Below are 22494 nucleotides of genomic sequence, written 5' to 3'. Positions count from 1 at the left end.
GGAATATGCTGGGAAACCTACCCATGGGTATGGAGAGTTTAGCGCGTGGTCCTGCGACCACTGCGCCAATTCCCTCCGTCATTTTCGAGCCGTCGGTGTACCACCTGATGTAGCGGAGTCGCTCCATTCGGCCTTGCTGCTGAGGGTAAACTTAAACTTCCTTGTGAAGTTTACCTTTTTGGTAATGCTATCCCTAGGGAGAAGAGCCAGTGGTATGACGCCACTTTGCTCTTCCATCCGTTGGGAAGAGATTACCTTACCTTTGCCAGTCCCCTCTGCTGTCATTTGGAGCAGAGTCTGTTTGGCGACTTGACCAATTACTAGGTAGCGGGGTGAGTTCCATCAAGACTTCAAGTGCCGCTGTCGGACATGTGCGCATAGCTCCCGCCCGTCATACAGATGCAGGCGAGTCTTTGCAGTATTGATAGTTGAAGTCCTACCGACGTCTGCGATGCTTTCGGAGCTCAAGCCAAGTGATAATTGATCGCACTATCGTGGTGTACAACCATCTGATGATCCTTGGTTTACAACCCCAGGATTTACCAGTCAGCCGATTGCACACCATCAGTGAATTTGTGGCTTTGACCAGTCAGGAATCCCGTGTGAGACCCAGGTATTTGACCATATTGGTCATTTTTTTCTTTCTGCCCTCGAGTGTTAGGTTCCTGAGGTCAGGCAGAAACCTGCGTCTCGTAAACGGGACGATGGTCGTCGTCAAGGGGTTGATGTTAAGTCCAACGCTACTGGTCCAACCTCGGCCAGGCCTAGTCCCTTTTGTACGATATCACAGAATGTACCCTCAAATTTGGGTACCACGACGAGGCTCCACAGCAGGGGGGATAGTACTCCTCCATGGGGGCAGTCCCTTGTAGTGCCGAGACGAATACTGGTATCTCCTACTGTGGTCTCAGCTACTCCGGTGCCTGGTACGGCCTTTATCCATCTGCGCACCGAAGCCACCACATTCCTTTTCTCCAGGGCTCTTGCCACGCTCTTGTGAGATGTGTTGTCAAAGGCACCTTCGATGTGTAAGAACTCTTTATCTCGGAGGTGTTGGTCGATCTGCCTGCTCTGTAAGCACGCTAATTCGCGTGCAGTGGTGACACTCGTCCTTATTTGGTGGTCTAAGATCTTTTCTATACTCTTTAGTAGGAAGGAAGTTAGACTAATCGATCTAAAGGATTTAGCCAGTGAGTAGTCCTTCCTTCCCACTTTCGGTATAAAGATCTCCTTTGCTGTCCTCCATGGTTCAGGGATATACGCCAGCGCCAGGCTATCTCTCATCAGCTGAACAAGGTATGGCAGTAGAAGTGCTCGAGAGATGCCGTCCGCTCCCGGGGACTTGACTTTGGCGAAAGAGACCATAGCCCACTTGACTGAGTCCGCAGTAAACAGTTTTCTTGCGACTACCCAATCTAGGCGAGACGGCTTATGCTCTGCGTCAGGTAGAACTGGTTCCTCAACCTTCTCCGGGAAATGCGCTCGCAAGAGTGCCGTAGCTCACTCCTTCGCATTGGTCGTATTACTATCGTCACATTTTTTAATCGCAAGATCTGTGTTCGTCTTCCCCCTAGCCAGAGCTTTGTGCAGTCTTGCTGACTCTGGTGTAGAAAAGACGTTTTCATAGAAATTTCTAAAATTCTCCTGCTTTGCAACCCTAATCACCTTATTATATGCAGTTGCTTCTGTACTCCTCCCAGTTCCCAGTACGCTTGGCTTTGTTGAAGAGCTTACGTACTTTTGATCTGAGTTCCGAGAGTTTTCATGACCACCAGGGACAGTTGCGTCCTTTGGTGATCGTCTTTAGGGTGCAGCTACAGTGATACGCGCTTGTCACGGCCTGGTTCAGAGCAGATTATTACTAATAATAAATTCAAGGAGAGACTCACCTCGTGCATTGCAGTCTGTACTCCTCCATTCAGTGTGGTGCGCGTTCGCATCACACCCAAGGACCAAGGCCAGTTTGTTCCTCTTGCAGTAATTCATCAGGCCCTGCACAGGCTCACGGGGCGTAGTATGCGTGTCTCCTGGCAAATAGGCCGTTGCCAGGACGAAGTCCGCACCTTCGTTGTCTCTGGCCTGCACAGCGCCCAGGTCTTGTGTTAGGAATTCTGAAATACAAAAGTAATCAGTATTCCTCTAAACTACTATACAAGCTGGGGATCTCTCACTGGAGAGATCCCAGATTTCGTTGTAGCAGTCCAAATTGAGGCCCCTGATCTCTCCTCTGTGGACCCATGGCTCCTGTATTAACAGGATGCCCAATGTTCAATGAAGAACTGGTCCCCATCTGTCCCGTCCTTCACATTACCATTTAGGTCCTGAAGACCCTCTAGGAGCTCTTGCATAGAGGGTCGTCAACGGTCGGCTCCACCGCTGGGACTTCAACTATGACATCCGCAGCTGGAACCTGCTCGCCCAAACTGGTGCTGGGACGAGTGGCCTTCCCGTCTACCTGAACTCGTCCGGTTTTCCCGCACATCTTGGGAGGAGTGCCCTCATACAGCGCATGATCGGAATATCCTCCCCCCCCCTTCACGCATAGGATGGGGCCTTCCCAGCTAACTAGCTTGGGAGCGATCTCCCGTAGCCAGTTAACGCTTTCCTCATCCTTGCAATCGACCTGCCTGCAACAGTACCGCTGTTTTTTCCGTTTTCCTTAGTCGTCTGCAACGGTCTTTCTCTAATTCCGGTTGTAGTTTTAGTTTTAGTATCGTTGTTGTCAATTTGTTTCTTGCGACCCTTGGCTCAACGAGGTGAGTGGTCGGGTCTATGTAAGTTAAGGGGAATCAAAGGTCCGCCGCGCCAGAGCCCCATGATGCAGTAAGGCCGCCATTACTTTCCAATTCGGCCCGGTGTTGGGAAGGCTCCGTTAAAATATAGCCGAATTTGCCTTCTGGCTGCAAATCATCCAATGGGCACGGGAGTCGTATAACACCCTGGATAAGGAGGTGGTAGCGGCGCCCGACATCTTGTCTGGGCAGTGCCGATCTACACCATTCACACCGGTTGGGGGGTGCCGAGTGTGCCTCGCGATTTAAGCCCCTACATCATGGCAAGGTGCCTACCATTCGCAGAGTAAGTTACATGAACAAGAAGTTCCCATCATGTGGATCACACACTATGCTTGTCAGTGTTGATTTAAATTGTCCTAAGAAATCATTATTTTAAAAATTTCCTTTTACAGTCGTAGTAAGGATTATTTATGTGCTAACAAATACATATGAGGAAATGGAGAGCTGCCATATGATAATAAGCAAATATGAGCAATTCGCTGAATTTCTCTATTTCGATATAATTCCTCTTTCTTTATTAAGCAATCTTAGTTCTAATAAAAACAAATGTGTCTATAAATTATATCTCAAATTAAAACGTGTATAAACAATCTTTCCATGCATATGGATTTTTTCTTATTTAAATTTAATAAGGAACTAGATAATATTATATAATATTACGTAATAAAGTAATAAAATACTTAGGTTACCCCGGGTATTGGCTCGATAAGGATTATTTTTTAAAGGAGTACTGCGCGAAAGTACTTTGGTCGTCCCGGGTAGTTGTTCGACTAGGGTTATTTTTTTAGAGCGCGCCGGAAGGCCGCCAACGCAAAAACGAGTACTACGCAAAAGTACTTGGTCACTCCGGGTATTCGCTTGACCAGGGCTATTTTTTTAAAATGCAAATGAAGGCCGCCAACGCAGAAATGAGTACTACGCGAAAGTACTTCAGTCACCCCGATATGATATAAATTTTATAATATTATCATAGATTTTTACTTATTTCTGATTATTAAATATGGAGGATGGAGTCATGTGTAGAAGTTCACGCAAGTGAGGAAAGTTCTCTGATCGCCATTCATTTGGGAGTGGCCAGAAACGATTCTTTCACATATGACTCAAGCGGCTCACGACTTCCGGTCTTTGACCAAGTATCCCCTGGGTAGCCTAAGAACATCCGTTTAAAGGCGAAACATCCCCTGCATAGGGTTGTGCGCTGGGTTTGGGACCCGCCACAAAAAAAAACACCCCCAATGAAAAAGCGTGAGCGTGCGCTCCGAGGTCCTAACATCGACTCGAACCACTATCTTGTTGCAGCCAAGATTCGCACCCATCCTGTGCAGCAAAAAACGCACGCCAACAAACACACGGAAGGTTCGACGTCGAGAAGCAGCAACCACAACAGACAGCCGAACGATTTTCTATTCGGCTTGCACTCCTGCTCTCTGAGAGCACTCGTCAACAAATCGGTATAAAGAAACTATGAGACGGCATTTCAAACTCCTTACGTACAGCTGCAACCGAAACCATTGGTTTTCAGAAAGTGCAAAAGAACAGCTGGTACGACGAGGGGTGCCATGTCGCAGCGGAGAGAAAATAGGCTGCCTACCTCGTAACGTTACGATCGACCACAACACGTGCGGGATGGGATAGATACCGAGAGCTGAAGAGGTAAGTGAGACGTATCTGCAGATGGAAAAAGAAAGAGGCCGAAATGGGTGAGAACGAAGAGCTTGATAAGCTGGCCGACAGGGGTAACGCTCGAAAATTCTACGAAACTGATTGGATCTTATCAGTGTGGCTTTAGACCTGGCGAATCAACAACAGACCAGATATACATTATGCGCCAAATCTTGGAAAAGATCCGTGAAAGGGGAATCGACACACACCATCTCTTAGTCGATTTTAAAGCTGCTTTCGACAGCACGAAAAAGGGCTGCCTTTATGCCGCGATGTCTGAATTTGGTATCCCCGCAAAACTAATACGGCTGTGTAAACTCACGTTGAACAACACTAAAACCTCCTTCAGAATCGGGAAGGACCTCTCCAAACCGTTCGATACTCCCTATCGTGCGATTTCTTCAATCTGCTGCTGGAGAAAATTATTCGGGCTGCAGATTTTAATCGAGCATGTACAATATTTTATAACCAGTACTAGCCGGGGGAAGTAGAGGAAGAGGAAGACTTCCACTCCGTTGGAAGGACCAAGTGGAGAAGGACCTGGCTTCGCTTGGAATATCCAATTGGCGCCACGTAGCGAAAAGAAGAAACGACTGGCGCGCGGTTGTTAACTCGGCTATAATCGCGTAAGCGGTGTCTACGCCAATTAAGAAGAAGAAATATAAATCACATTATATACAGGTATAAACATATATTTATGGAAAAAGTGTTCACAACTCAATTATAACTTGTCATAATTATATTTTGGAAAGTATTTTTTATTATAGTTAATATAGAAAAAATAATCACGTGAAAGATCAAACAGAGAAAAATCTTTAAAATCCTACATATTGGTGTTTAGGACGTGGTAACGCTCGTTTTCCTCATAATTGTAAACAATCTAACCTTTTCGCCGATGAGTGTGCCAAGTGATTTTTAAATTAATAAATTTAGGTAAAATATAACAAAATAAAAGTGGAACTTATTTCAATGTTTAGAGTGTATATTTAAATATACCAAGTGAAAATGTAAAAAATTTAGTGAAACATAAAGAAATACCATGTGTTTTTAGTGCAAGTTTTTGAACTTTTAAAAGAGAATACTTTAAAAAATTTAAGTTATTTTCACACATTTTTTGCATATTTCTCCTCTGAAGAAGATCCCCTATCCGTACTTACCCCATTTTTTCGAAAACTCGTTTTTTGTACCCCTCCGCCAAAGTAATCGGAATCGTGACGACTTGACGTTCGGAACAGAAATTGTATCCATTTCGGGTGTCCGGAAAACAATTTAATCGGTTTTGTTGTCTGAAACAAGCACAAATGTAATTTTAAACCGTCATGGACGCATTTGTGTCATTATTATTATAGTGTATGGTAAATTAAATCATTTTCTTGATCGTGTAAGATCCGTGTTATTAGGATGAAATGTGATTTTAAAAGAAATCGATTAATTTTATCGACTATGGGGATTTTTTTTTGTAAAATAGTTTCATTAAAGTAAATGCATAGTCTCTGGAAAATAATTTAATTATTTATTTATCACCATGTCAACGACTCATAGGCATCGCTATAAAAACACGCCTTTGGATTCCACGGAGATGCGTCGAAGGCGTGAAGAAGAAGGTGTCCAGATTCGTAAACAGAAACGAGAACAGCAATTAATTAAAAGACGTAATGTTGTTTCCGAAGTACAACAATCTGAAATTGAGGAAGGCGGCCAAGTAGATATATATATATTCGTTTTTTTTGCATCTATTTATTTTGCTTTTTATTTAAAAGGAGGTTGAAATGCAGAGTAGTGCACATCAATACAATGTAGAATTGCAACTTCCAAAAATACTGTGTGAGCAAAGTCTCGGAACTGTTGATATTGTAATTAAACAGGAATTAATAGACCAAATACATAGTGAAAATGAAGCCGATCAACTTGATGCTACGCAGAAATTCCGCAGGCTATTGTCTCGGGATCCAAACCCGCCGATTGAAGAAGTTATACAGAAAGGGATAGTTCCCCGTTTAGTATATTTTCTTGGAAATAATTCTAATGCCTCTTTACAAGTAAAATCCAAAGCAGTGATATATGCAAATTTACTACACATAATTAATAATTTAATACATTTCAATGTTAGTTCGAAGCTGCTTGGGCGTTGACTAATATTGCTTCAGGAACATCAAATCAAACTAAAATTGTGGTAGAGGAAGGTGCTGTGCCTGTCTTCATAGACCTTTTATTAAGTCCCCATGATGATGTTCAAGAGCAGGCCGTCTGGGCTTTAGGAAATATATCTGGAGATTCGCCAAGTTGTCGTGATCATTTACTTAATTTGGGAATTCTTCAACCCCTATTGCAGTAAGCTATAAAAAAATGTGGAACATATTGTCAATAGTACAATATCTTTTCTCAGTTCTTTGTCTCCAAATATTATTTTTCATATTTGACTCAAATTGTTCTTGTACATATTAAAATAATATATAATATAAATCGTTCTATAAATTTCAGTGTTCTGAGTACTTCAAACCGCTTGACATTGATAAGGAATGCTGTATGGACACTATCGAATTTGTGCCGTGGTAAAAATCCTCCAGCGGATTTTTCTAAAATTGTTAGTGGTCTACCAATCCTAGCCCGGCTTCTAAATCATACAGATCCTGATATATTAAGTGACGCTTGTTGGGCTATAAGCTATTTGTCAGATGGGCCTAACGATAAAGTGCAAGCAGTTATAGATGCGGGAGTTTGCCGTCGCCTAGTTGAACTTCTTATGTACTATTTACTGATTTTTTAAATTACAACCGAATTAAAATATTGATTAATATTTATATTCGTAGGCATCCGCAGAACAAAGTTGTTACAGCAGCACTTCGAGCAGTAGGAAATATAGTAACGGGAGATGATGTTCAGACTCAAGTCATATTAAACTGCAATGCACTATCATGCATAAATGATTTATTGAACTCTCAATATGAAACTATTAAAAAAGAGGCCTGTTGGACTATTTCTAACATAGCGGCTGGAAATAGACAACAAATCCAAGCGGTGATTGATGCTAATATTTTTCCCGTACTTATTACTATTATGCAAAGTGCTGATTTTAAAACTAAAAAGGAGTCTGCATGGGCAATCGCAAATGCCACCAGTAGTGGAACAGCCGAACAGATTAGATATTTGGTAAGCAACACGTCTCTTATTAACATTATTTTATTTATTTGAAAGTCGGCTATATGCGAGTAGATCATGTAAATAGTTCAACATTGCATTAAAAAATTAAACATAGACAAAAATTAATACATTAGTAGAAAATAGTCTGTATTCCGTATTCTTCATGCGTAGCCACTGAAGTCGATTTCAGAGTGAAGAGGGTTGACATGTAAAGAAAACTTGTTATGTGGTATTATTATATATATATTACCAATGACACGGTTACTGTGAAGCTTGGATATAAGAATCTATTGACCGACTCCGTCAAATGCTTAACTAAAGTCTGTGTAGGTAGAATCAACCGGATTCTTACATCTAACAATTTAAATCTTAAGCACCAATGAAATTAACATGATACAACTTTGCACAAATAATGCCCCAAGATATGCCCAAAAATGGTTAGAATTAGACCAAAACTTTTCAACATCCCGGATACCGAATATGTGAACCTCAGTGCATATGGCTGGCCTTTTCCCGAAAATATCGGTCACTGTGTGAGATATATGAGTGAAAGCCAGAATACATCTTTTCTTGATACTAATATGTCTTTGTGTTAAAATTTAACTCTAATAGGATGAATACTTCTCCGAGACTATATATCGATAACTATTATCATATTACATATGTGTATTGGTCCACCTGCGTCTACCCGATAATATATACATATGTACACCCGCCCTCAAATATATGGTAAAATTTTGTGTTATCTTGAAAGAAAATTGAGTGGAAATATGGCCAAGAGCTTTATTTCAACACTAATGTTATCTTCTTTTCTCAGGTCCCAATATATTGTTTTCCAACTTTCCAGCTGACTTTAAAGTTTTGTATACCTCACTATACATAATTAACTCTCATATACCATTTATAGAAAATTGCGATCCTTAAAATCCACTTTTTCACAGAATTGTATTTGCAAGTCCCCTTTTATATAACTCCCAACCGTCAGTTGAGCATACCAATATAATTTTTAATTCATTCACAATTTCGTCAAATAATGAATGTTGTGTAAGAACTTATGTATATCAAAAATTATCATTTAGTTCGGCCGGTAAGCTGTCTTCAGCTTATTGGTTATTTCTCTGCTCTTTTGACACAGAAGTTACATGTGAAAGCAACAAAAAATTATCGAGTTGCATTGAAACGAGCATACTTTGGTTATCTCATTAAAGTGTGGGTGTTCGTATACTATTGTCTATGTTATTTGATATATCGCTCATTTGCTGCAAGACCGGCATAAGTCAAAAAAATCGATTCTCCAGAAAACGCATTTAAAGTTTTCAACTGACTACAACCTTACACGGTGACTCCAACCTTACACCTCTTCTCAAGCGGGGCATATAAGAGGTATTCATATGAATTTTTCACTCAACATGAAGTATGATATAACGAACAATTCTGCAGCATTAACTCAAAAATCACGTTTTTTGATTTATGCCGGTCTTGCAGCAAATGAGCGATATGTTACTCAAGAGTACATATTTATGACACAATATATTCTTGTGGATACTATTTTATCAATGTATAGCATTGTAAAACTTAGAGTTACATATTTTTCTAACACTTTGACAAATAAATATTATCTAAACTGTTATGCACTGACCAAGTGTGTATCTTTAACAAGATTGCGCATGCGTCAGAAGACATGTTTGTTTGAAAATCTGGTATAGTTTGTTCGATTCACTGGAGAGTAGCGCTTGACAAATCGAAGACAGCTGTTATTTCAGTTTGTCAAAATGTTAAAACCGGTGTAGGCGTTTTCTCAGCCGCTCCATACCCTATATCATTTTTTTCTTTTATTTTTCCTTCCGTTCGATTGATTATTGGTAAGGATTGTAAGATAAGTTAGTTATATTCACAACCTTAGAAACCCCTTATATATCAAAAAGGACCATTAATTTATAAATCCACAGTTCATATCTCTGCCTGTCCCTAAAATATGATTATATTTATATATATTAGTAAATCTAGTTTAGTTGCTCGTGATCTACGTTGAGTTATTAAATATTGAAGAACGAAATACTTTGTATCCTAAAGATTATTTTTTATTGTTTTAGGTTCATGTGGGATGCATAGCACCTATGTGTGACTTCCTGACCGTGGTGGATTCAGATATTGTTCAAGTGGCTCTAAACGCACTAGAAAATATTTTGAAAGCTGGCGAAAAATTTGCTGCGCGTCCAAATCCATACGCCATAGCAATAGAAGAATGTGGAGGTACATTGATATACTTTAAAAAATTATTTGTTTATATATGTATTTTATATTTTGTTGTGTTAAACAATAATTTTCATCCGTTGACTATACATGTCTGATAAATTATATTTTTATATTCATAATGTTTGGGTATAAAGCATTAGAATTGGAATTTAGCATTTCCCAATTGAAATGGGTATAGGCGGATGGAGAAGGTTCTCCAGATTAAGAATGTATTGGTATATACCATATATTCAACTATTATTTATATTTAAAATTAAAAAATTCTCAATTTAAAATATGCAATGTTTCAATTTAAAATTAATTCAATTCTTAAATAATCTGGAGATGTTGTGTATTTATGTAATTTTTTTTATATTTAAGAAATGAAATTAATCTATTTATTCAGCAAAATTGTAAATATTCTTTTTTCTTTCATTTAAGGTTTAGACAAAATTGAATATTTGCAGTCTCACGAAAATCGCGACATTTATTGCAAATCATTTTACATAATTGAACAATATTTTAACAACGAAGAAGAAGACTCCCGTGTAGCTCCAACAGAGGAAGAAATGCATTACACATTCAATCCAAACATTGCAACTCCGAAGGGCGGATTTTTATTCTAACCCAAAAGATTTCTTTTGGTAGAAAGCGAATATAATATAATGCATCTGTAGACACTTTATACTTCCTAGAAAGCACATATGTTTTGTTATTGTATCATTAAAGATTTAAATTTTTTTCTGAAAAAAGTTCAAATACATATCAAGAATGATAGAAAAAAAGATTACGACAAATTCGTTTCGTTACTTGTTTTGAGTTTGGCAGAATACATAGATTAGTGATGTCATAAACGGAGGGAAGGGTAGTTCACCAATTCGTTTCGTTTATAACGTCACCTGATGCAATCTTGTCTCTATCATTCTTGAATAAATATATGTACATGTATGTATGTACATATGTACAGATATGCATTTTAAAAATTGGATTGTAATGACAAATTCTCCAAAAATTTTGTTTAAACTTCTTTTCTTCATAATTCTTGCAATAAAAAGTGGATATTGAAAGCAGTTCATGCTTATAATGTGAAGATTTAGTTTAATTTTCTTGCCAATAAAATCTTAAAATTCCTATAACTTCAACCTCGGTTTCAGGCCGACGTTTTTACTAATTTTTGAGAAATGAAAAATATATGTATGTATATATAATGTTCATAAGATAGGCTGCGTTCGAGGTACGTAATTATAGCAGTACAGTAGCTCTGTTGCATATTTGCTGATACTCTGCTACTATGCGGAAAAATATTTAATACTGCCGACAAAAAGTGATCGTAGAATGTGATGCTGTTGCAAGTGTTGCGAAAATTTCACGCAGAACGTGATACTTGACATACATATGTATTTGCAAGATTGTAGACGTGATTGACATCTTAAACGAATAACCTGTGTGCCAAACGGTAGAAAAATAAAGTTCTGACTGATAAAATTGAAATTTTTTCGTCTTTCGTGGTGACTCCGGAAAGCTCGGGAGCTGGGTAAAATCTTACAACTTACAAATATGAATACAGATTGCATTCAGGAATAAACGAATGTAAAAGAAACATAACAAGTATATATTATAGTATTATAAAATATATATGTGTGTATTAAATAATTTAATTATTAATTTGTTAATGTTATTATTTATTCCATTGAATACAATAATTATACTCTAAATAAGAAAAGTTTTGACACCTTTTGAATTTATTTTAATTATTCGAAATATTGCAAACTAAAATTGAGACGAAAGAATTGAGTAAAAATAATATTTTTGTAGTTGATTAAGAGATTTCAATGTAAATGTACATACATATGTACATATATGAAGATATGATAAGTAGCCTAGTACGTTGCCTAAACATCTCCATTAATAACAAGTCTTTGAATTTTTTCTAGTTTCAGTATAATGACGCATTTGCGTTTGTTTTGAAATTGAACTGTCAAAACTTAAACTTTCCATTTGGCACAGCAAAGTGTAAAATTTGTTTACACCTTAGGAATTTTTTTCACTCCAACTCAGTAGAGTTTGACCTACGGTATTCAAAACGAAGTTGAGCGTTAATGACTCTAAATACACAAGGCACTTCGAGTTTCTTATCTGTTCCAAATGAATGATGATCTTTTATCTGGTGCTTTCGACTATGATAAGTAACGTCCAATATTTTGTGATTGTTAACTCTTGGAGCTTAGGCTCATCGGAAAATAAATTCATTTGGTAAAAATATTCGCCGTAGATTTATTTGGAGAAAGTAATACCAAAAATTGTGTGGTTGTTAACTGTTTGAACTTATACTCATTAAAAATTAAATTCCGTTATTAACAACTAAGACGGTAGTAGAACGGTAATCATTCTACGGGGAATATTGGAGGCAAAGAAAGAGTCGGACTGATTGTACTATTATATTACTATTTGTATACTGGAAAGTGAAAGAATCAAATGAAATTTAAATGTTATATGCAGAATTTAGTTGAAATTGCTCGAGTAGGTCCACAGATAAGTGATTTCACCTAAATATGGGCATTGCCACGCCAATCGTCCAATTTTGATACCGGTTTCTATAAAGCAGTTTCATACTATCTGGGGTAAAAATTTAATGCCTCTGCCTTATTTAATTGTTGATTTCCCGCACTTTTAGTAGTTTTTAACAGAACCGATACATAATGCGATTTCATCCATTTTACCGTTTCGGTAGAGGTGTTTAGAGAATATGGCCTGAGTAAGTTTGATTAAAATTTCAATGGTTTGGGAGTTATGTATGTTGAACCACTTAAACATGTTTATACATGTATAAATTTCGATTAACCACCAGGGGTAGTCTCAGTGCGATGCTCACGATAATCACCTCACATTACTTTTTGAGTTTAAATGCATCAAGTTCAAGGGGTTTTTACTACATTTTTGCGATTTGAAGCAAAATTGACGAAATTACGAATATTTTTAGACCTGTTTTATGAACATTTTACATCAGAATTCTAAACTATGAAGCTTTTCCGCCTACAAATCACGTTTTCAAAGTCGATGCGCCTCATAACTACTATTACTGCACCAGTCGTTTTGAAATTTTGAATACTATTTCACTGGTAATTTACGAGCCGGAAACCTGGACTTGTTAATATTTTTCATTTTAAACAAATTAAACGAGCTCTTAAATTATTATTTAATAAACCGCATTTTTCTTCAGTGTTCCCAAATATTGAACAATTTAACGACATAATTTTAATTTCAGATAATCCAGCACCGAGTTATGATTAGCACTGCAATCCACTATTGCTGTCACTGCAGTTTCCTTGTAATTTCTTGATGGAAATTTAACAGAATATTCTTCAAATGTCTTGATAGAATGTATTAATGGTTTTTAACAGTAGGTTTTAACTGTCAAAAAAATCATAAAATAGCGCTTGTTTTACACAAATGAGCGCTAACCCTCCTTAAGTAAAAAAGTACAGAAATATACATACATATATCATCTCGGTTGTTTCATGTTTTATTTTGAATTAATGTACACAATTATTCACTTAAGTTTAAAGAAATCGGAAAAGTATACTCTAATTAAAAGCAGTCTCTGGTATTTTTTTATTGTCACAAAAATTTAAAAAAATCAATAAAGATTTTTTAAAATTCCATTTGGCATCTTCCAAGAAGCTAATTTATGAAAAAGTATATTATTATTACTTCTATTATTCAATATTATCCCGTTAATATATTTTCTTACCGAGTACACCACAGTGGTTTGAGTTTTGTTACTTCTTGGAACATTATTAAGAGAGCTTCCTTATCTGACACTGTCACAGCATCGTTGTCATCTTGACATTCACCCTTAAAATATTTGAAGGTATTTTTTAACTGTTGACTTGTGGGATTGTATATACTTAATTGTTCATTGACAATTTGATACTTGATAGCTTTGTTGAGAATACCCTGTAATAAGATATTAGGCGGATAAAAGTTTTGCAATGATATTACATACATATAAATCAACATACAAGTTTCGTTTCCACCGGCATAAGAACAAATGTTCGAGTAAAAGACATCAATATGTCGGTGTCCATAACACTGGGAGCTTGATCATAAAATACCCCATTGATTGTTAATGTTATCATGTTTTCCTGTTAAATATAATATTTTCAACTAATGCGTATATGGTTGCGGTGTATTTTGTGGAATATACATATCGCTCATTTGCTGCAAGACCGGCATAAATCAAAAAACGTGATTTTTGAGTTAATGCTGCAGAATTGTTCGTTATATCATACTTCATGTTGAGTGAAAAATTCATATGAATACCTCTTATATGCTCCGCTTGAGAAGAGGTGTAAGGTTGGAGTCACCGTGTAAGGTTATAGTCAGTTGAAAACTTTAAACGCGTTTTCTGGAGAATCGATTTTTTTGACTTATGCCGGTCTTGCAGCAAATGAGCGGTATGTATATAAGTACTAAGTAATATCGATATCCACATCTTCTTGTTTTTCTATAAATTCTATGTCTCATACAAAAATAAGTGGTTTCCTTTACTTAAAACAGGAACGATTTAATTTATGTAAAATCAACAAAAATTAAAAATAAAATGTCAACAACAAAAGGAGTTAGGGGTAATAAGAGTTGTCCAAAAATAATTTTTCTGAAGTAAATCCGACAATTTCTTTTCGAGTTATTCAACAATTAGCAAAGGGTTCTACGTACGCAAATCGAGTGTAAAAGTTCAAAGCGTTTTTCTCAAAGCTATGCTTTTTTAATTGGTGACCACCTTAGCTCGAAAGTTGCTCGGTAGAATCCAATGAAATTTATACAGGGTTTTGAAAACATGAAAAACTAGTGTACCATCGAATGATTTTTTTAATTCCGATTTTTTTTTATATCTTTTTGAAAATCCGGAAAAAATATTCCTCAGGTCTTTATTTTGTTGATTCAAAAATTCGATCAGGCCCTAGATTTTTTTGTCCAATTAATTTGAAATAAATCGGGATTGTGGTGACTAACAAGAAGCTGCGGTTGGAAATGGATAAGCTCAAACAGCCATTACTTAAATTTTTTCTATATTTTTTATAATTTCTGTCAAGTCAAGTCGAAACCATTTTTAATGATGCCATGTTTTTACTATTCTAAAGTACAATAATTTACTTACAAAAAAATAAAATGATATAAAATTGTAATTTTTTCATGTGTCATATTACACCTAACCCCATAATACAATTCTTATCAGCAACTATAATAATTTCTTATTCGCGAAGTTGAATTCCTTATTCAACGTCTAAACAATGATGTTGAATCAAGACTCTCACTTCGATAAATGTCGATATAAATCAATTTGATCAGAAATTTCTTTTCAAAATAATAGAATACATACGTTGTAAATCATTGTATCTGTATTGAAAGTCAACAAATCATGCCGCGTGCTGGGTAGCTGAAAAAAAACTTCCATGATTTGATTAGCACCTAGAAATATACTGGTGTGTGCGCGAGAAAGATCTGAAATTTTTAATATGTTTCTACAATTTTCACGATATTTAGATATGCGTTTAAAATTTTGCGAAGTCATTTGAGCAACGATGTATTTAAATGAAAAGGTGAAAATTGCGTTCCGATGATATAATTCTGAAAAGTAAAATCGTTTATAAAACAAAAATGAAATAATCCGAGCAGATACTCACCCTTCAAACTTGAGCGATCATGAGAATCAAAACACTTGAAAAACCGTGGTACAAATTCATTAACAAAATCATAGCCTCTTACATCGCACAAGAAGTTTTTCTGAGAGCTTAAGTAACCTTTATTTTGTATTTCAATGTTATCCTGAAAAGAGTGTATATACAAAAGAAGTATATCTATATTTTAATACATTATAACAAAAAGTATTCCTACGACTAAGTTTGGCTATAGTATATATTGTAGAATGAATGCTTTCGTTAACAGGGATTGAAGTCATATCGCTTATTTAAAAAAAGTCGATTTTTGAGGAGAGCCAAATATAGAAAATCACCATAAGTTTATTGAATAAACCAGTGGAATTTAATATATTAAATATAATGCTGAGCATAAGTGGACATAAGGTGCACTAAAGCTTTTTCTTGGCATACTTGGCCACTTTGAATTATGATGTTATTTGTGAAAATATGAAGCAAGTCCGATGTGTTAAGTTAAATTCGTGCTAAGAAAAAAGTCATAAAAAATTTAACACCTTTGCACCAGTATCATTGTAAAACAAAAAACCCCTTTCTTTCCGAAAAAAAAAAAAACAAACGACATAACAAGTGGAATAATGTCATATTCTTATCTCGACTGTTTATTCTTCTTCGCATCAATTTGCAATTTTTATACAATGTGTTAAATGACCTAGATGTAAGTGAAGGTCGTGACACGTAGAAGGGCTATCTATCTGGCTATCTACATTCCCCTACAGATTTTGAATGATTCGTACTACTTAGTTGTTCTCTTAAGGACCTTTGTTGTCCTTGTTGGAAAGGACGGAGTAGACGAGTTGATAAGGCTAGAGAAAACCAATGAGCAATATCAACAAGCGCTGATTCTCTTCAATAAGAAATTAGCTGTCATGCTACACTGTTGAGAGTTTCAGCCTCCTTCCTGATTTCTATTGAAAACGTTAGAAAGGCTTATGAATCATCATGCGGTGAATACCTGTCTTGCTATCCAAGGGGCGTTTAACAATATACAGCCGGAATGTATTCTTGGAGCTCCTGACAAGTTTGAAGTCGGTTACGGCGAAGTGGGGTGGTGAACAGACATTCGACAAGTAAATAGGGGCTTTCCGCAAGGTGACCTTATATTCCCTTTGCTTATAACGGTTATCTAAACCTTAGGTAGGCTAGACTAGATTAACCCAATCCTTTCGGGGGTCGGGGGCTGCTAGATAAGAGGGATTCATTGAACATGCCGAGAGATAATAACAGTTAATCGAGGACGCATTAAACGCAGGGCATGTGTATATCGCTCATTTGCTGCAAGACTGGCATAGATCAAAAAACGTGATTTTTGAGTTAATGCTACAGAATTGTTCGTTATATCATACTTCATGTTGAGTGAAAAATTCATATGAATATCTCTTATATGCTCCGCTTGAGAAGAGGTGTAAGGTTGGAGTCACCGTGTAAGGTTGTAGTCAGTTGAAAACTTTAAACGCGTTTTCTGGAGAATCGATTTTTTTGACTTATGCCGGTCTTGCAGCAAATGAGCGATATGTTCTCGATCCTAGTGGTGAACGACAAATTGCAGGAACGAAGTTTTACTTCTTAACTTCTAAATACCGTTTACAATCTTACCTCGAGGATGAAAAAAGTTGGTGTCTAAAGCGTTTTCTTTTCTCGATTTAAATGTTGCCTAATTATATGGCAGCAATATACTATATAACTGTTCCATTAAAAATTGTAATTGTAAAAATGTTCAATTTTTTGCATGAAAAATTATTGAACAAATTTTAACTTCGCAACTCCCACCATTACTTTGCTGAAAACTAGTCAAAAAGCTTGTACGGCTGCCAATTTTAGGTGTTCTGACTGGACACGGTCCAGTAACTCACACGCGTTGCGGCTTAATGTCTTGTCAGAAGCTTTTTGCCAGACCTGTATAAAAAGGCACATTCTCCTCAAGTGCCCAACAGACCCAGACAGATTCTGCTCAACTGCAAGACTGAGATTAAAATCTCTCGGTGAACTTAGCAAAATGGGAGGATTAATATCAACCGCCTTAAAAATTTGTTGGTAACCTCAAAACGCTTCTTTGATCTTTAAGGACCTGGTAATAAATATTTAGAAGGGAAAGAAGAACCATGGTTCGAAGGTCAATTATACGACCTAACTAAGAAATTTTTTTTGATTAATTGTTCTCTAATCACGAAATATCAAAGGCAACCCTATTATAATAGAGTACCAAATATGTATGTATATCATTTCGAAAACTTACCAGTTTTGTCAGCTCTGGAAAGAGTCTTCTAACGGCTTTTACATATTCACCAGCGGATGAATATTTGGTGCACAAAGGATTACCGTCTAGGCGTAAAGTTTTCAAGCCAAGCGCAGAAAGCTTCTTAACGTTCTCCAAATCCAAGATCCAGTTGTTCCCCAAATCTATAGCTTTTAAATTACTCATTATGTTTAAAACTTTTGACACATTAGCATTCGTTATTTTATTATGTGTCAAACGTAGTTCCACACAACTGGTAAGAAGTTTTCTAGATGCCTGCGTTAGAACTCGCCTCAAAATTTTTGGCGAACTTAAATTGATGACAATATTTTCCAAACCTGCGAATTACACTTCTAATTTTTTACACTTCTCTAAAAATGGATTTTACCTTCGACGCTTTCAAAGTTATCCAAATTTAACTGCCTATTTATACCGTTATAACGACGTGTGAGGGCTTTATCAATACATTCCATGGGCTCGATTTGTCCTTGTATGAACGGTCTAACATTCATTAGCATATAGTATTTTAGAGTTTTGTCTATTTGAATTTCCGAGAGCGCCGAATATTTATCTACAATAGTTGTTAAGCGTGGAACATTTATTTCCATTTTACAAATATCAACCAAGTGTTTGAGCTGATCAAAGCATTGGCGCACCAGAAATTGATGTTCACCAGCCGAAAACTATGAATGAATTGTAAAATGTAAATTAAATATTTTACTTAAAATTATGTATAGACAAAGATGTTCACCTTATAATAACAAGGATATATCTCAGATAGCTTTGGTGAAACAGTAATAAAAAAATAGTCCATAATTTCATGTTTTGTAAATTCTTGTCCCGAATCAGGTATCTGTTTATATTAAAAAATAATAACATGTATTTATATATATATATGAAAAACAATTTTTAGTCGAGGAGTAACCATTTAATTTGTTTTACCACAATAGCATGCCAATCATTACTTTGTTGGAACTTGAGAATATCCTTCTTATTATTTAGATCTACTCGATGCCCATTCCTGTTGATGTCTACTTCGTAGTCCAAAGGCGAATAGAGTTTCGATAAATTCTCGATTGGTATACCATCCTTCAAAAATAATATACATAAGTCTTTATAAAAATAGTACTAACTCACACTTACAACTAATTTAAAATTTTTTTGTATAGGTCGTAGACAATCTGGATAATTGTTGCCAGTTGTGATCGGGTTACCCGCTAGCAATAATTCGTCCGCTTTCACTTCGCTTAAATCGCGGCATAAACGAGATGACGAAGTAATCTGTGAAAATTTTTTAAATTTTATTACAAATATTATTTAATCTCGTTTGAGTTTTTACCTTGTTTTTACTTAAATCCAAAACCACAAATTCAGCACCAGCAAAAACTTTCAGGGGTGTTACAGTTGTGATACCGTTATCACTTAGGATCAACCCATTCACTAAGCGAAATTTGTCATCATTGCCATAGATTAAATTACAAATAGTCTCAAAGACGGCACAATTGCCCAAATTAACTACTAAATCACAAAATTCCATTTGGGTATTAAATCGGCATAAATTTAATATACCATCCACACCATTTACGCGCTCCATACAAGTATAAAGTCGGTTGAGTGCTTCAACAAGCTTAGCGTGTGGTGATATTTGTCCGAACTTATAATCACCTACATTAAAATGTACTTGCAGGTGTACAAAAGAGGCATCAGAAAGCTGAACGCGAAGGTTATGTTCAAATAGTTTATTTATTGCTGCTTTACAATTCCGCACGAGAAAACGATCGTTTTTTACACCGCGCTATTATATTAAAAAAAAGTATTAAATTAAAATTAAAACTTTTAATACATAAAATCTTATATAGTGTTATATAGCTTAGGCCCTGAGGCTAAAGTAAACTAATAAAAGAACAAGTAAAGAAAGTTTAAGTTCGGGTGTAACCAAACATTTTATACTGTGGTAAGCTAAAGTGAGTTTCGTACATATGTATATATATATTTCAATTAAAAGGAAGTGTTGAGTCCATTCTTCACAATCATAGGCAAGAAGAAACGCTGTTATAAGAATGAAAATCTTTCGGAATTTCAGTTTGATTTCTTACATATTGACCAATGGATGCGATATAACAACCAGAAGATCGAAAATATTTATACTAGATATTTGAGGGCTAAGCCAAGTATTGCCCCATTTCTATTTTTGGTAGAAAGGCATGCTGTTTTCACAAAAATATTCTCCTCGTATTTCAAAACTCACAGACTGGCTGATATATTGGTAAAAAAAATTATCCATATGCACTGCGGTTAACATATTTGGAGACTATGTCCTTGGAAAGTTATAGTCGACAATTTTTGGGCGTAAGATTAAATAACTTGAGGACACTATTTGTATTAAGTTTTATTCTGATAACTCCATTGATGTTTGAATTCTACATTGTAAAGTGAAAGTGGGTTCAGTCTGCTCGACTTCGCAATATGGTTATCTGTAGTACTTGATTTCAGCATAAGAAAATACATCAAGCTACCTGACTGTCTCCGGATCGAAAAGCCACCAACCAGATCAATCATGTTGTGATAAACGAAATACACGTGTTCAGTGGTCTAGAGGTCTTAACATCGACCCGGAACACTTCCTTGTTGCAGCCAAGGATCGCATATTCGACTCTGTGCAGCAAAAAACACACATTAACAAACACAAGGAAGGTTCGACGTCTAGATGCAGCAATCACAACAGACAGTCGATCGAGTTTCTACTCGACTTGCATTCCTGCTCTCTGAGAGCACTCGTCAGCAACTCGGTATAAGGGAACTGTCGGACGGCATTTTAAGCTCCTTACGTGCAACTGCAACCGAAGCCATTGGTTTTCGGAAAAAGCAAAAGAACAGCTGGTACGACGAGAAGTGCCGTGTCGGAGACAAAACAGACTGTTTACCTCGCAACGCTACGATCGCCCACAACACGCACGGGTTGAGATAGATATCGAGAGTTGAAGAGTGAAGCGAGACGCATTTGCAGACAGAAAACGAGATAGACCGAACTGCGAATCCAGAGCTTGATAAGCTGGCCGACAAGGGTAATGCTTAAAAATTCTACGAAAAAATGCGGCGACTAACAAAAGGTTTCAAGATGGGAGAACCGAAAAGAGAATCGACATACACCACCTTTTCGCAAAACTAATGCGGCTGTGTAAGCTGACGTTGAACAACACCGAAAGCTCCGTCAGGATCAGGAAAGACCTCTCCTAGCCGTTCGAGACGCATTTGCAGACAGAAAAAGAGATAGAGCGAAATGCGAATCCAGAGCTTGATAAGCTGGCCGACAAGGGTAAAGCTTAAAAATTCTACGAAAAAATGCGGCGACTAACAAAAGGTTTCAAGACGGGAGAACCGAAAAGAGAATCGACATACACCACCTTTTCGCAAAACTAATACGGCTGTGTAAGCTGACATTGAACAACACCGAAAGCTCCGTCAGGATCAGGAAAGACCTCTCCTAGCCGTTCGATACCAAACGACGTTTCACACAATCCGACTCACTAGCGTGCGACTTCTTCAATCTGATGCTGGAGAAAATAATTCGACCTGCAGAACTTAATCGATGATACTGATATCATTGGCCTAAACACCCGAGCCGTTTGTTCTGCCTTTTCCAGAATATATAAGTAAGCAAGACAAATAGGTCTGGTGGTGAACGAGGGCAAAATGAAATATCTCCTGTCATCAAACAAACAGTCGTCGCAGTAGCGACTTCGTTCTCACGCCACTTTTGACAATCATACTTTGAAGTCGTTTATAATTTCGCCCATCTTGGAATCAACACTATCAACGCCACGCGCATTCCCAAATTTTACAGCGGCCTCATACAGACCTTTCCTGCTCTTCTAGTTGTAAAATTTAAGATTTGTGTTCAGTTAGTTATTGTTATTTGGGGAGTGTGGTCGTGATTGATATATCATTATACCAATTTTAACAAAGTATGAAGAAATGATAAAAATACTTCTTCTCAGCAAGTGTGGATGAGTTAGCTTCTCTAGTTTGAAGATATGTACATTTAACCATTTCATCCCCTGTACCAAATCACAGTTTTGTATCTTAATTATCATGATTATCGCTCCTCTGCAATACCAATACCAATCCTCTTTGGATGTCATGAAACATATCATCAAGATATATCAATTACTAATCAAGTTATCGCTGGTACGCCCAGTCCCGGATTTCAAATCGTTTCGTCACGCTGATCATTGGTGATGCAAACAACCGTTAGTTGAACGAAACTATCGTAGCCTGTGCAACAAGTTGTGATAATATAAAAACGGCCGACTATACAAATGTTTAACATTACACAATTCATTTTTAGCCTAATAAATAATACTTAGGAAGTTTTTATTTTTTTTGAAGCATTTCTTGGTTTGTTTAATTTATGTCTGAAAAATTCCCACCCAGAAGATTAGTTTCTTTATCCCAATATTGTACTTAATAATTAGATCAGAAGCATGGCTTGGAATTTTTTAATTCACAATTAACATCGGAATTAAAAATCGAAAAATTAATTCTTAATCCATTCTCATTTGTTAAACCCGATGAAGTCATTCTCCTATTGAATTAAATGTTCCGTCACTTTTTATTTTTTTGGTTCTTAATTATATTCTTGGGATTATAGTTATTTGCCACAAAAGCACTCATGGTATAAAAAGGACTGGCTGATATATTTCGGGGC

At 36.7% G+C, this 22494-nt stretch overlaps 2 protein-coding genes and 1 long non-coding RNA gene across 3 annotated transcripts; 2 read left to right on the top strand and 1 right to left on the bottom strand.

The window, feature by feature from the left end:
• The first annotated feature begins 5902 nt into the window (after positions 1-5902).
• Positions 5903-10923, top strand: LOC109579180 (importin subunit alpha-7). Its single transcript, XM_011216169.4, has 7 exons — positions 5903-6159; positions 6218-6496; positions 6568-6788; positions 6939-7202; positions 7268-7607; positions 9692-9851; positions 10275-10923. Exons 1-7 carry the CDS (start codon positions 5983-5985, stop codon positions 10457-10459), a joined length of 1626 nt encoding a protein of 541 aa, XP_011214471.1. The 5' UTR covers positions 5903-5982; the 3' UTR covers positions 10460-10923.
• Positions 10924-13342: 2419 nt separating this feature from the next.
• On the bottom strand, positions 13343-19581 carry LOC105233981 (nuclear RNA export factor 2; the record flags this gene model as incomplete). Its single annotated transcript, XM_049461903.1, is given in 11 exon segments — positions 13343-13514; positions 13585-13790; positions 13856-13978; positions 15217-15464; positions 15521-15662; positions 17787-18124; positions 18175-18469; positions 18538-18639; positions 18729-18875; positions 18930-19067; positions 19126-19581. Coding segments are annotated over 11 exon segments (2292 nt in total), but the record flags the coding sequence as incomplete, so codon positions are not given.
• On the top strand, positions 13985-17067 carry LOC125780173 (uncharacterized). The gene is made up of 2 exons (XR_007423599.1): positions 13985-14208; positions 16980-17067. It is a non-coding gene; the product is annotated as an uncharacterized LOC125780173 (long non-coding RNA).
• Positions 19582-22494: the final 2913 nt, after the last annotated feature.

Source organism: Bactrocera dorsalis, unplaced genomic scaffold (assembly GCF_023373825.1).
Source record: "Bactrocera dorsalis isolate Fly_Bdor unplaced genomic scaffold, ASM2337382v1 BdCtg158, whole genome shotgun sequence".
NCBI lineage: Eukaryota > Metazoa > Arthropoda > Insecta > Diptera > Tephritidae > Bactrocera > Bactrocera dorsalis.
This window is presented reverse-complemented; position numbering and strand designations above follow the sequence as displayed.